General features: G+C 33.7%; 1 protein-coding gene across 1 annotated transcript; it reads left to right on the plus strand.

Annotated features, from left to right (window-relative positions):
* The first annotated feature begins 369 nt into the window (after nt 1–369).
* Nucleotides 370–6597, plus strand: LOC111396817 (protein CLT2, chloroplastic-like). The gene is made up of 10 exons (XM_023023346.1): nt 370–950; nt 1277–1422; nt 1806–1843; nt 2768–2883; nt 3269–3368; nt 3446–3481; nt 3594–3644; nt 4971–5094; nt 5972–6097; nt 6184–6597. The coding sequence occupies exons 1-10, from the start codon at nt 550–552 to the stop codon at nt 6336–6338; spliced, it is 1293 nt and encodes a 430-aa protein (XP_022879114.1). The 5' UTR covers nt 370–549; the 3' UTR covers nt 6339–6597.
* The last annotated feature ends 8414 nt before the right edge of the window (nt 6598–15011 follow it).

Here is a 15011-nt window from a genome sequence, read left to right on the forward strand (position 1 = left end):
TAGTCGATCAAATTTAAAATTGTCTCCAATGCAATTTATGAATTGCTATCTAAATAAATTTTAAAAAAAATAAAAATCAAATCAAATCCGAATCTGAATAGAAATTTTTAAGTTTGTAATTGTTGAATTACTTTGTGCAATCAAATTTTTGAATCTAGAACTTTTAGCTAATGTTGTATTTAACTAAAAAAATATATTAAAATTTAAATCAAAATCAACTATTAATTTTAATCTCTCACAAATCACAACCTTATAATCATACATTTTATAAACTTTAATCAAAAAACACTGAATATCCGATTGTTATTTAAATCAAACATGTTTGAGCTGAATTTGACATACTTTGGTCATTATTCCACTTGTCTCCCTGGCCCGGCACTTGTACAGGGAAAATGCCCTGGTTCTTATTTTTGTTTTTGCTCAAATCCTTGGCTGAATTTGACATATTTTGGTCATTAGTTTCACGTGCCTGTGATTTGGGATTGGTGCCCAGCCCTTCTTGATTAATGATGTTAATGGCGATTAACAGTTGTTTACTCTTCATTTTCCATGGAGTTTTTGGGTGCATCAATTTCTTCCTCTGCTCCCAAAGTCTATTCTATACTTCGCACCAGTTCAATCACCAATGGGTCAACCCAAATCTCGCCTAAAACTCTTAAATTCTCCGTTTTTCCAATTTCCCCTAGGAAACAGTTCAAGATTTACAGTGGAAAGGCTAGGGAAGTTCAACTTCAGCATATGCGGCTATCTAGGATTCGGGCTCTGGGCAGTCATGATTATGTACCTGATGAACCTCCGCCGTCTGATTCAAATGGGAGAAAGAAGCTAATTGTTATTGCTTGTTCTACAGTTACTGTAGCACTAGCCATTGCGAATCGTGTGCTTTACAAACTTGCCCTTGTTCCCTTAAAGGAGTACCCGTTCTTTCTAGCTCAGCTCACTACTTTTGGGTATGTTTTGTGAAAACTTTTGATTTTGTTGATTCGTTAGATTTTACATATTTGGGTTAATGATGAAAATTAAATGCCCGGATGAGTCTACTATGATGATCAATTCTCATAACAATAGCATTCCAAATCAAATAAACAAGACGTTGTATTCTCTTGTGCATCGCTGATTCGCTACTAGAACTCAACTGTGCTCTCTTTTTCTTCATCTAATCAAGTATGCGCGCTGTCTTAATAACTTGTCTTTCAAGATTTCCTTTAAGACACGGGGACTTTTAAATAATGATTTAATGGAATCTTACAAATGGTGTTGGTTTTATGATACACAGGTATGTTGCCATATATTTTTCTGTGCTCTATATGAGATACCGTTCTGGCATTGCAACTGATGAGATGCTGGCCCTTCCCAAATCACCATTTATACTTATTGGGTTTTTAGAAGCTCTTGGAGTTGTATCTGGGATGTATTCAGGAGGTATCGTTTATTGTGCTTTGTGCATTCAAATCTGACCAACATAATTTACATGTAATCTCAAAGCTAAATTAGAAATTTATGTCCTCTAGTGTTGTAGGATATAAGGTGTTGATCTGCATGTTTCCTTTGTTTAGATGTTGTACCATCAGTGTGACTAGATGTAATTTTTTTGTTTACTATGTTTGTTAGTTTAGATATTCTACGCTTTACTCTTTGTTATTTTATCTCTTTCTTTGTTATGGTATTCTTCAAATCAAATAGATGGCACAGCAGGTGTGCTGCTACATTTGTAATTGAATGGAGTGAATGAATAATCAATTATGTCAGTCTGTTTTTCTTTTTTCCCAATGGTCTCAGTACTGACTGCTGTGCGTCTTCTACAGCCATGCTTCCTGGACCAGCTATACCCATATTAGGTCAGGTAATGTTTATTTTTTCAAAACTTTTATAACTTAAAATCCGTGATAACCTGGCAGCAACGTAGGAAAAGATGAATTATTATTCATTTAATAAGTTTTTTATTTTTTTATTTTTACTATTTGATCTTTTCAATTTTTATTGTCCTGCACTTGGATATTGACTTGGACATAAGCATTGAGTAGCAAACTTGTGAAGCATGTTAACTTGGGCTTTTCTCCTTTTGAATTGCCTTGAGATAAACGTTCCGCTATGCAATTCTGCATCAAGTCTCTATTCTTTTCATTAGGGGTGTTTCTAAGCATTGAATTCAATGAAAACGTTTTTAGACCTCAAATGCTAGGCGATAATGAACGTGCCAACTAAATAGTGTTTATTGGAAATTCATTAAGGTCCATCCATGTCAGTGAGAGATTTCACGACTGGCACAGATTCAATTACCTGTTATTCAAAATAGGGAAGTTTTTCTGCTAGCACGAAAGGATGATATGTTTCCTATTTTCCTATTATTGTTCAAATTGAATGTCCTATGTTTAGATTATTTTATGAACTTCCAAATTATTTGATAGGAAAATGGGCTTTAAGATGGCATGCTTCCATTAACACCCTATCTGTGTGCTTTATATTATACTCTGGGATTGACAGGTTACTTGTAGTTGTAGAGTGATAATTGTTATCCTGTCGGATATCCATACCTTTTGTAGCATACTGTATTCTTTTATTTCGAATTTTAATTAGAAATAAAAGAAATGCGAATTATTTAGCTTCCGTTTGGTAAAACTTTGTGGATTTCCTCTGAGAACTTTATCTATAATACTTGATTTAGTTTTTATAGAAACAAACTTTACCTAGTTATTGGTGTATGAAACAAGGCAAATAATAAATCATAGTTCACTCAAGGTTTCTTTCTTTGGATCTGTTACTGCAGACATTTTTGGTATGGCAGCTGGTTTTTTCTATTCTCCTCTTGGGGAGGAGCTATTCTATGAACCGAATCGCTGGATGCTTTCTCGTAGCTGTTGGTGTAGTATTGGCAGTTGCAAGGTCGTCCTTCTCCTTCAAAGATAAAAACTTTATGCCTTCCATAAAATTGTAATAAATTGACTCTATTTGGCATGCTGCAAAATTATGATGAATGGCCATCTAATGTGAGTGACATGCCACATGCTGTTTATTTGAATTTCGCAACTTTTCAATTTGTTGAAGAAAAGTTGGGACTCAATGAATTATGAAATTTTTTCATGTACTTTCCTATAATTTTCCTGTTAATTTGCAATTATAGTTCCATTTTTTAATCGATAACTAGAATTAAAGCTTTGGCAATGGAGTGTAATTTTTCCAAGAAAATGATTACCTAATGATCGCTCCTTGTTTGATGCTTAAACATTTTGGTAAATGAATATTTGTATTTTTTGTATGTTGGCTGCAGTGGGTCAGATAGTGATCAAATGCTCTCTGGAGTCGGGATTTTATGGCCTGCAATGATGATAGCTTCAAGTGCCTTTCAAGCAGTTGCATCTATTGTCAAGGTACCCCACCAGTTGATGTAAGAGTGCTAACATGTTCCTAATAGCAAATTTAATAATTGAATTCTGTGAACGTGTAGGAATTTGTTTTCCTTGATGCTACACCTCGCCTGAAGGTGCGTTGATAGATATCTGTGTTGTCTTTCATTATTTCTTCGAGCTTGCTCATTCACTAATTTTTACAAACATATAATTTCACGTTCTCGTAATTTTTTACGATTCTTGCAGGGAAAATTGCTAGACATCTTTGTTGTCAATTCCTTTGGATCTGGATTTCAGGTAATCATCATTTACCTCACAAGAACATTTTTAGATGGCCATGTTTATACATGTATAATTGTGTTTATTTTTTCTTTGCCCTAGCTTTCGTTTTGGTAGATCTCAAATGCTTACATATTTAAGTGCTTTCCTTTTCTTTTTTCCTTTTCCGTTTGACTTTTTCTCATCGTTCATGGAGTATCGATTTGTCATCTTTCGCAAAGATGGGTTTGGCCAGACTAAATACATGATCTGTTTGAATGACTTCTTCGCTAGAATAATTGTCATTATCGTTTATCATAGTTGATGCAGCACAGCTTAAAAAAGGGGAGAGATCCAAAAACTATTTGAATCTGCAGTAGTCAAGAACTGGGTGGTTAAAGATTCATTGATTTTCTAAGAATACTGAAAATTTGACAATGTTCAGTAATCTCTCGCTTTTTCTAATTCGGTATCAACCAAATAACAATTATCCCTAATTCTAACGTTCAGAAGAAAACGATACATCCTGAATCTTCTAAACCTACAAAAACTGTACAAAACTAATTTAAACGAATAAAAGTCCAAAATTAAAACTGAACCTAAAATTTCACTTAAATAAAAAACTTAAAATAAACAAGTAAATAATTTCCGTAATGAAAATGTTTAGGTTTGACTGTTGATTGAATTGGGTCAAAGTATCTTATTGCATTAGAGTCCAGTGGACCTGGATGGAAGATTCTTCTTAGGAGGATATTAAATTTTTATTTTTATGCCTTTAATAGTAAATCTTACTTAACCTGGAAGAACAAATTAAAATGTGATAGATGACATAATGTTTCCCTAACTAGAAACAACCCAGTCACCCTGTTATCATCTCAAAAGGAGCTTTAAATGAAAAGCATAGAGATGCATGGATCCTAAGAGGCAAGGACTCTAACCTCAAAATTACATGAAGAATGGAAATCTTGAAAGTTTTGTGCTCTCAAGGCACCTCTAGTTACTCCGCAGTTGTATCACCAGCCACCAGTGAAGCAGAAGGTACTGAGGCCATTTTTTCAAATGGCAACAAGCAGATTTCAGACAGTTGCTGGCACAAATTAGGAATAACTATTTCTTGTTATGGTATAACCTTTTTCTTGGGTCGTGGGGTTATTTGATTACTGAGCTACTCTAAATTCAATCAATGTATTGTTTGTTAAGTTTTACTTCAATTGATCTTTTTTATTTTTTAAAAATTTTTTTTTTGGGTTAGTTATAGCAAATTAAATGGACAATAGTTTTTATAATTATTAAGTTGGTCTATTGACTTGTGTGCATTAAACTATACTTCTAATTTCACTACGTCACGTGCCTTTTCACTTTCAGGCTCTTTTTGTATTCCTCTTTCTGCCATTGTTGTCAAATCTGAAAGGCATACCATTAACTGAACTTCCCTCGTACTTGAAAAGCGGAGCTGCTTGCTTCTTCAATGTTGGAACCAACACTACAGGTAATACCTTTCCCTGGACCCCTCAATGTATGCAACCTTTTTCTGACCTTCAATGCCTACATTGTTTGCCAATTGAGCTCTGAAAAGTAAGAGTTGCTATAATTCTATCCTCTATGCTTTGAAGAAAACTGTTTACCTTGCCATTTTTTTTTTCCATTTTGGGTTCATTTTATAGATAGGTAGTTTTTTGCATCTAGAGGTTTCATAAAGGTGATCAATTCGAGTTTATATGTACATTTAGTGTGGGGTGAAAAATTAACTTGCATGAAGCAATAGGAGTTTGGGGTTGATTGGAGAAATTGGAACTGATGCAGGAGAAATTATGAGAAATATGTTGAGACTGAGAAACAGCCGCGTGTCTGTGTGACTTCGATGGCATTTGTTACTCATAAAATTGAGACATTTTTTTTGAAAGGATAAAATTGAGACATTTTAATGGAAAGCTTTGCTGTATCTTTCTTTGAGCTGAGACAGATCATCCAATCTCTTCAGTTCTTTTCCAAGGCAAGGAACTTCTGTGATTCATCTTAGCTTGCTAGCTGTTTGCTTGTTAAACAGTTCGCTCAGAGACTACTACAGACCACATTGGCATCAATTGCAGCATTGCATTGAAGTTTAACATGTTTTTATACTTAAAAGAGTAAGGAACGATGTTCCGACATAGTTAAATTTTATGCTGAAGCAAAATAAATAAAATTCATCGGATTTTCATGTACCTTTCTCATATGAAAGATACGACCTCTTATCATTTTTATTTCAGATTACCTTGCTTATCCATTAGATGAAATGTGTAGTCTTATATTTGAAAAGGATATATATCAGTTCTTCTGTTTTTATTGCCGGCTTTCCACTTCGGTAACTTGTTCTGTTTTTTCAGGCTGTAATGGAGCCCCAATACTACCCCTCCTTTACATAATCGTCAATATAGTTTTCAACATATCCCTACTCAATCTTTTAAAATATTCTTCTGCTGTCGTTTCTTCTCTTGCTGTGATGTCATCAGGTACTCGTCATCATTATACGTTTGTTTAGAGAAATATATGTACCTTATGGAGAAGCTCTTCTAACGATGATCACTTTCTCTTGTAGTGCCCATTTCAATTTATATCCTTTCCATTCCATTGCCATATCTGCCGGAAGGTGCAAGCTTGAGCCCCTATTTTGTCTTGGGCAGTGTGATTCTAATGGTTGGGCTCGTCCTTTACAACATATCCTGGCCTCTCAAGCAAGACAAGATTTTGTAACAAGGATTTGTCATACTTGAGGTCGAATGGATTCTCTGGGTCGTTCTTTATTCTGTTGTCATGCTTTCTTGTGAAGTCTAATGTGTTTTCTTATCGCGAATCGTTCCACATTAGATTCAGTGGTTATGTTGAACCTCCAGCACTTGTGCCTGATGCATTGTGCAGTTCCAGAATTGAGGCTACAATTGTGTGTAGTAATGCAAATGGATTATCATTACCAGAACAAAAGCAATTAAGACCACCTACAGAGTTCCACCTATATTGTTTATTCAGTTTGTGCAGTTTTAAGGAATTCACTATATGATCTTAGCACCCCCTATGTGGTCTAAAATGTAAGCCTCCTATGATTTTTTAAGCAAAAATTGTTAGATATTTGTATGATAATTATATTATTTGAAAGAAATATTTAAGTTATATGAAGTGCCCAATTAATGGAAGGTATGGTATTTATGTAGGAGGTCAAAGGTTCGATTCACATCCCACACGATTATTGTCTTTGATTGGACCTTGGGCTTTTGGACTTTCTTGATTAAAATATTTATTTATTTTAATTATTTTCAAAATTATTTAATGGATCAAACTAGTCAGTATAATATGAGCGTTTTTCAACAATCCACTATCAACAACCTATTATTCACAATCCATAAAAATTGCAAATATTTCTAGATTATAGTAGAAACTGTTATAGCTATCTTACATTTTGTAATTTTCATATTAGAGTTTTATATATTTTTTCTAGAGTACATTTGAGAGTTTCAATATCATTTGTGATTATTGTATAAGTGATTTGTTTGATCTTTGTATCCTGGAAGCAATTGTCTATAGAGATTGCTATAGTTAACGACGAACAATTTCATTTTAAAATATCATACTGTCACGATACTCGATCATTTGATAAGTTCTACTTGCCGCGTTTTATTATTGTACAATTTACTGTATGTAATTATTTTTCAACAGTAGCATGATTATCTACTTCTAACTAAACAAACAATAAAGTTCAAAATATGGAGGTTCAATAGGAAAGGGTCGAAAGCCTTCACTACAATGAGCGAAAAGAGTCCTCTAGTTTGCTTGTCACTCAATGCTTCCTCTGCAAAAAAGGCATGAATTATCAAATATTTTGTCTAGGAAAAGTGGTGTACAAACATGCATCCCTCTCACAAAAGTGGGGCCCACAATTATTTTAATCGCAAGCCTCATCACCTATATGTGAAGGGCTGTCGATCATGCTATCAAATGTGTTGTACCTATAGCACTTCTCTTTTGTTCAATACATTGGAAAATTTAAAAAACAAAAAGAAAGAAAGAAAAAAAAAATGAAATTAAGGGTAAATACTTTGACCCTACAATTTTTGTTTGTCTCACCATATACACACTAGTTAAAGCTAATTTCATGAAGAGCTTTAACCTACTAAAAACAAAATAAGCGATTGTTTGATAATCATTATTTAAACTTCTTTTTTCTTGCATGCTCATTTTGAATCACGGATTCATATTTTGTACGTGAACTCAAAATTTTTTCCTACATTTTAATCATATATTCTCCTCCGATTAATGGTTGTCAAACAGGGCTAAATGACATACAACTCTTTCCCTCTGATTGCACACATTAGCAAACCACTCTCTAGCCTTTTCCGATTCCAATTTTTATTCATTATTATCACAAATAAACACAGTGCCCCCTGATATTCTTTCTTCTCTTTTTCACTTCTGCAAGTTGATTTTATTTATGAAAAAAATGGAGAAGCGGAGCCAATGGGCACATGTTTCTCTGTTGTCAAAACAAAAGAAGTAGGTGATTTTTAGTTTCTGATAGGTGGGGACGTGGGGTGGCAGGGTTGGGGATTAGGGTGTTTAGTAGGATGACCATTTTTGCTATTTTATGCATCCACTATTAATTAATAATTAATGATAAATATTGAAATAAAAAATTAATAACACAAAAGAAAGCAAGATCATGCAGCAAAAAAAATAAGTAAAAACCTAAAGAAAAAGACAATAAAAGAGGATGAAGATAACTAGTGATGGGGAACGTGGAGGATATAAAAATTAAAGAGGCAACTTAAGTTGTGACCAATTTAGTAAATAAGAAATATATTTAAAATTGTGGCGGAACAAAATACTAGGATGTTAACGATGAGCTTAATGAAATGCTAGGATGTTGACAATGAGTTTAAGTAAAAATGAACCCAATAAATAAACATGCCTAAGTTACTAAAGCAAGTCTTAAAGTATCACCTAAAACGTATTAAAAACCATTTAAATGCACGGGTTCCTAAACATGGTCCTGAAATACTAATACAAGTCCTATAGCTATACGTAATGCAATAATTAGTAAGAATAAAAGTGATTGGATGAGAAAATGGGTTGCTTTTCATCAAGTGCTTGATTTATAGTCTAGAGCTTGACTTGTGGTTCATTCACTCCTGTGTTGTAAGATGAATGGTTAATTTTTTTCGAGAATTCACTGCTCCAATATGGTTTCAACCATTGTCCGTTAATCTTAAAGGTACCTTTGCTTTCATTAGTGATTTCAACCGTCCAATAAGAAAACACTTTGATAATTGTGTATGGCCCCAACCACTTGGACCTCAATTTAACTGGTAAAAGCTCAAGTCTAGAATTGTATAGCAAGATTTGTTGCTTAACCTCAAACTTTCTTATTTAAATGTGTATGTCACACCACTTTTTGGAGCGCTCCTTGTAGAGCTTTGTATTCTCATAGGCTTCCAGACGAAACTCATTCATTTCATTCAAATGAAATAATCTATTTTCATCAGCTGTCTTCAAATTAAAGTTTAAATTCCTGACTGCCCTATAAGTTTGGTGCTCCAACTCAGGTACACTTTTCCAAACACCAAATGATAAGGAGAGATGCCTATAGGTGTTTTGAAAGTTGTCCTGTAAGCTCACAGAGCGTCGTCAAGTGTCTCGAAGAACTTACTGTTATCTCAAGTATCTACTTTAATTTTAGATAGAGATTGCAACTTACTCGCTGGTCTGAGGGTGATAAAGAGGTAGTTATATGGTGCCGGACATCATATTTAGCCAACAAGGACTCAAATTGACAATTGCAGAAGTATTTGTCCCCATCACTTATGATAGTTCGAAATGTGTCATAACAGGTGAAAATATACTTCTTTAAAAATCCAATCACCATCTTCGCATCGTTTGTTAGCAATGCTACTGCTTCCACCCATTTGGGGACATAATCAACTGCAAAAAGATACACCGATTTCGAGAATGACGAAGGGAATGGTCCCATAAAGTCAATCCCCTACACATCAAAAAGCTCTACCTCAAGAATGATATTAAGCGGCGTTTCATTCCTTTTCGAGATACTTCCTGTACGTTGACATCATTCACACATCTTCACAAATTCAAAAGCGTCCCGAAATATTGAAAGCTAATAGAAACCGAATTGTAGAATTTTAGCGGTTGTCTTTGATGTGCTAAAGTGTCTCTCCAGCATAGGCGGATGAATGACATTGCTCGGGTATTTTGGGGACCTCTTCTTTAGGACACACCACCTAATAATCTGATTTGGAGACCGCCTGTAAAGAACAGGATCATTTGAAAAATAGTATTTCAAGTCAGAAAAGAATTTCTTCGTTTGATAACTTGAATGGTTTAGTAGAATGATGGATTTGACCAAATAATTCACTATATCTACATACAATGGTGCATCCTCTATATTAAAAATCTATTCATCTGGAAAGATCTCATTATCTTTACTGATTTTTCTTATTGTTCATGCTCAAGTCCGAAAAAATGGTCTTCTATTACGTTTTCATTTCCCTTTTTGTCTCTTCTGTCCATATCAAATTCTCGTGGTAGTACCCATCTAATCAAACTTAGTTTTGCATCTTTCTTTGTCATCAAATACTTTAAAACTACATGATCTGTATAGACTATTACCTTTGATCCAACTAGATATGATCAAAATTTATCAAAGGCATAGACTACAGCTAGAAGTTCCTTCTCAGTGGCGGTATAGTTTGGCTTGCATCATTCAATTAGTTCGAAAGTTGGGACGCTCTTGAGTCAGTGAAGAAGTGATGTTGAGGAACCCACACGAGGACGTTGTTGATTGCTTGTATAGTATATTACATGAAAACTTTTATCTCTGTGCTGTCCCTATATGACTCCCACTGCGTAGTCATTTGTATCACAGATCAATTTAAAGGGTAAACTTTAATCTGGTGCAACTACTAGTGGTACTGAAGTTAACTTCACTTTTAGAGTGCTAAAAACTTCACTTTTAGAGTGCTGAAAACTTCTCTTTTAGAGTGCTAAAAGCCAATGGACATTCTTCAGAGAAGTTAAAATGAACATCTATGATTAGTAGATTGCACAACGGTTTAGTGATCTTACAGAAGTTCTTGATAAAGTGACAATAAAACTTAGAATGACCAAGGAAACTACGAACACTCTTGACTGAGGTTAGTGATGGTAACTTTTTAATAATGTGAATCTTTGACTTATTCACCTCAATCCCTTTAGCTAAAATCCGATGTCCCAACACGATGCACACTTATACCATGAAGTGACATTCCCAGTTTAGTACCAAATTTGTTTACTTACACCTCTACAAGACCAATTTTAAGTGCCCAAGACACTCATCATATGAAGAGCCAAAAATTAAGAAGTCATCCATAAAGACTTCTATGAATTTCTCCACCATATTAGAGAAGATGGCATCATCCAACGTTAAAATATAGCAGGAGCATTACATAGACCAAATGACATCCGAGGATAAGAATGCATGCAGTAAGGAAAAGTAAAAGTAGTATTCTCTTGATCCTCGGGCACTATCAAAATCTGATTATAATTGGATTATCCATTAAGAAAGCAATAATGGGAGTGACCTGCTAACCTCTCCAACATCTGATCAATAAATGGAAGAGAAAAATGATAATTTCGAGTAGTAGTGTTGAGTTTGCAATGATTAATGCAAACCTTCCATCCCGTAATAGTTCTGGTGCGAAATAACTCATGCTCTACCATCGTGATACTTCTATTTTTCGACACAACTTTAACAAGATTGATCTATGCACTGTCTGAGATAACATAGATGATCACTTTATCCAAAAGCTTCAACACCTCTTCTTTGACTACCTCTTTCATATTCGGATCGAGCCTCCTCTAGTTGTTTATATTTGGTCGAAAATTATCCTACACGGGGATTTTATGCATGCAAAGTGTAAGACTGATCCCTCTGATGTCAACAATAGATGCCCAATAGCTATCTTATTTTCTTTGAGTACCCTTAGAAATTCTCTTCTTCAAGCTTATTGATGGAATTTGAAATAATGACAGGTAATATGGACGATTCTCCCAAGTAGGCTTAACAAAGATGAGGTGGCAATTGTTTGAGTTCTAACTTAGAGGTTGTTGAATTGATGGCAAAGTCTTTGTAGGACCCATGCCTAACTTTTCAAAGTGTGATCTGCGCTTATATGGAGGATTAGCTTTAAGATTCTTACACATATCTCAATCTCATTAGAATCAGGATGATTGCATTGAGTGTGTACAATGCACGCCTCATATGAATCCGATGGATTATCCAACTGGAAGGTGTCATGATTTGTCTTGTCAATCACATCGATTTGAAAGTAATTGTCTGATTCAATTGGAAATTTTATGGCCTTGAACATATGAAATGCGATTTGCTCTTCACCAAGTCTCAAAATTAGATGACCTTTTTGCACATCAATAAGAGCTCTACTGGTAACTGAAAATGGTTGATCCAAAATAAGTGGAATGTCCCTAGCCTCCTCCACGTTAAAAATAAGAAAGTCAGTTGGGAAGATGAATTTGTCTACTTTCACCAAGATATCTTCAATGATTCATCCTAGGTACATGATAGACTGACAGCTAGCTATAAACTCATTATAGTTGCTTTAGCCTCCCCAAGCCTAGTTTCCTGAAAACGAATAGTGGCATAAAGTTAATACTTGTATATAGTCAACTTGTTCTGTGTGTTGTGCAAGAATTGGACAATTTGTTGTATTATGATCTGTCACACATTCTGCACAACTTGCCCTCTTGGCCTAATTGCATTGGCTAAATGTAAAATGCTCTCAATCTTATGAACAAAAGAGTCAATTTTTGTTGGTAACGCTATATAAATGTCCATCTCATATACTCCTAGTAGTTTTTTGTGAACAACTTGCTCAGAGGCCTACATAGTTGTGATACTGACCACTCTTTCAAATAATTCCAAGGCTTCTATAAATTGTCTTTGTGGATAAAGAGTCATTGGATTAAGAGTCCACCATACTCTTATAAGATGGAAGTAGACCTGCATAAAAATATTGGACCTGGAGCCCCTTATTGATGGTGTGATGAGGAAGCTTCCGAAACAAGTTCTTGAATCTATTCCAAGCTTCATTAAAGGATTCGATTTTCTCCTACCAAAATATGGATATATCATGCTTCAACTTCACAATCTTCATCGGTGGAAAGAATTTGGTGCAAATTTTTTGAGTCTAATCATTCCAAATAGTGATACTGGCTATAGACTATGAATCTAACCATTCAAAGGCTCTATCACATATATTATATGGGAATAATATCAATTTGATAGCATAATCTGAAACCCCTTGATATTTAAAGTGTTGAAGCATCTCCATAAATTGAGAGATGTGTGTGGATTTTCATTAGCCTTACAGTAGAATTGATATCCATTCTGAAATAAATGGTTGATACTAGTCTTCAAATGAAAGCTCGGTTGCCTAAAGGAAAGATATACGATGCTAGATTGGCTCTAAATAATTTGTGGAGCCATGAAATCCCTAACTAGTATGTTCCCTTCATCAATCACTATCCCTTCATTCACTTGAATAATCGGATTATTTTATTGTGCATTAGACATCGCTTGTTGTTGTGCTTCTCATGTTTCTCTTTGATTACGATGAAAAGTACGTTAGATTTCTAGATTAGCTCATATCAGCTCACCATCTCCCAAATATCACATAAAATACCTGAAAGACAGAAAATAGAAGTATTGAAATAAAATTGAGAGTGAAAAAAATAATAAAATAAGAAAAAAGTTCAAATTAGTGTCAAGTTAAATGAAATTAACTCAAATACAATCACTAGAAATGGTGCAAAAAACTTGTCATGTAAATATTTGTTTCGTTTAAAATATTGCAAGTGCACAGTTCGTTAATAAGTAGTAAAATGAATTTTTGAGTACAATTATCGTTCTCACAAAAATTGTACTAGTTCAAATTTGAATTAACTTAGCTTTAACTAAAATGGTTGAAATTTGTGATTTTTACTATGAATTAAATAATTTGCTTAAAAATGCAAGACCTAACTTAAATATAATAAATGCAAGACTATAATTAAATGCAAATTGTATAAAAATATGATGATGAAGAACGTATTAGGATCCCAAATCTCATTGTACCAATCCCCTTTAACTCTAAACTTTATGAATTTGACAATACGATTCAATTATAAAGATCAATTAATTTGTCTAACAATCTTTCTTGAGTAAAATTAAACTCATTCTTACATCTGACCCAGCTATATTTTTATGAAGCATGCAAATATATAAAAATTCATTAAGGATTTATGAATACTTAAAGATCACGTAAAGTATAGCAGTATATTTCTACATCCAATTAGATTCTACGATAATTGACAATATGTCTAATTTATTTTCATTCATTCAAAGGTAAAATAAGCTACAAAACTCATACAACTATTGTGCATATAATTTCAAAGAAAATTAAATATAGGCCAATCATTCAATAATAAAAAATGTGCTTTGAATGTCAAAAATCAATAAAATCAAGAGTCAAAAGTTCATAATACAAGGTTCATCGTAATCCTAGTACTAAAATAATTTAGCCTAGCATAATGTCAGAATTAAACAAATAAAAGTGGATCAACATCACCGAAAATTGACGGAACGTTATTAATTTCCAAAATTGAAGCTGCCATATTTTTCCTCCCAATTGCCGGCTCTTTTTTCAATGTGTGTGTGTCTATATATATATATATATATATATATATATTACCTCCAATTCTTTTTGTCCAATTAGAAGTCTAATTGGTATTTCTTTTTTCTTTTTCCTTCCATTTCAGCCAACAGTTGGAGTCCAAGTCATTATATAAGCCCTGTTTGTCACCCATTCTTTGAAAAATTAATGAGTTTTTAATAATATTTTTTAGAGAATGCGTGGTTAAAAAGTAAATAAACTTTATTTGTTTGCATGTAAAATATTTTATTGTGAATATGTGGTAGAGAATGACACTGTAGTAAGCAATTTAAAATTTTAAAGGATGACAAACAGGAACATAATTTCATTCCAAAAGCAAGTCTATGAGGCCAATTTAATTTTGTTAATTTCCAGTCTAATTCCAATAGTCAAAGTTTCAAATTGACTCCAATTTACAGCTCATCATACCAACAATTTTTTGCCAATTAGAATCAAAGTTGACAACAAATTCTTTTCAATTTTCAAAGTGTAGAGTTTGATCCACAACGTTGCATTGAATATAGCCAGTTGATCTTTTTTTCTTTTTCCAATTGCTTCAAAACGAGTCAAACACTGAAACGAACAAAAAGTAACCCAAGTTAAGTAAAATTCAATAATTTGACGACATAAAAGTTCAGTAATACAATCCAAATAAGTGCACAAAATGTACTTGTCAAGT

Source organism: Olea europaea, chromosome 7 (assembly GCF_002742605.1).
Source record: "Olea europaea var. sylvestris chromosome 7, O_europaea_v1, whole genome shotgun sequence".
NCBI lineage: Eukaryota > Viridiplantae > Streptophyta > Magnoliopsida > Lamiales > Oleaceae > Olea > Olea europaea.

Excerpts from the sequence above, each read along its gene's own strand:
- LOC111396817 (XM_023023346.1), top strand. The coding sequence starts at position 550 with ATGGAGTTTTTGGGTGCATCAATTTCTTCCTCTGCTCCCAAAGTCTAT. Across the intron at positions 3,369-3,445 it reads CAGTTGCATCTATTGTCAAG|GAATTTGTTTTCCTTGATGC; the intron begins GTACCCCACCAG and ends GTGAACGTGTAG. Across the intron at positions 3,645-4,970 it reads CCTTTGGATCTGGATTTCAG|GCTCTTTTTGTATTCCTCTT; the intron begins GTAATCATCATT and ends TTTCACTTTCAG.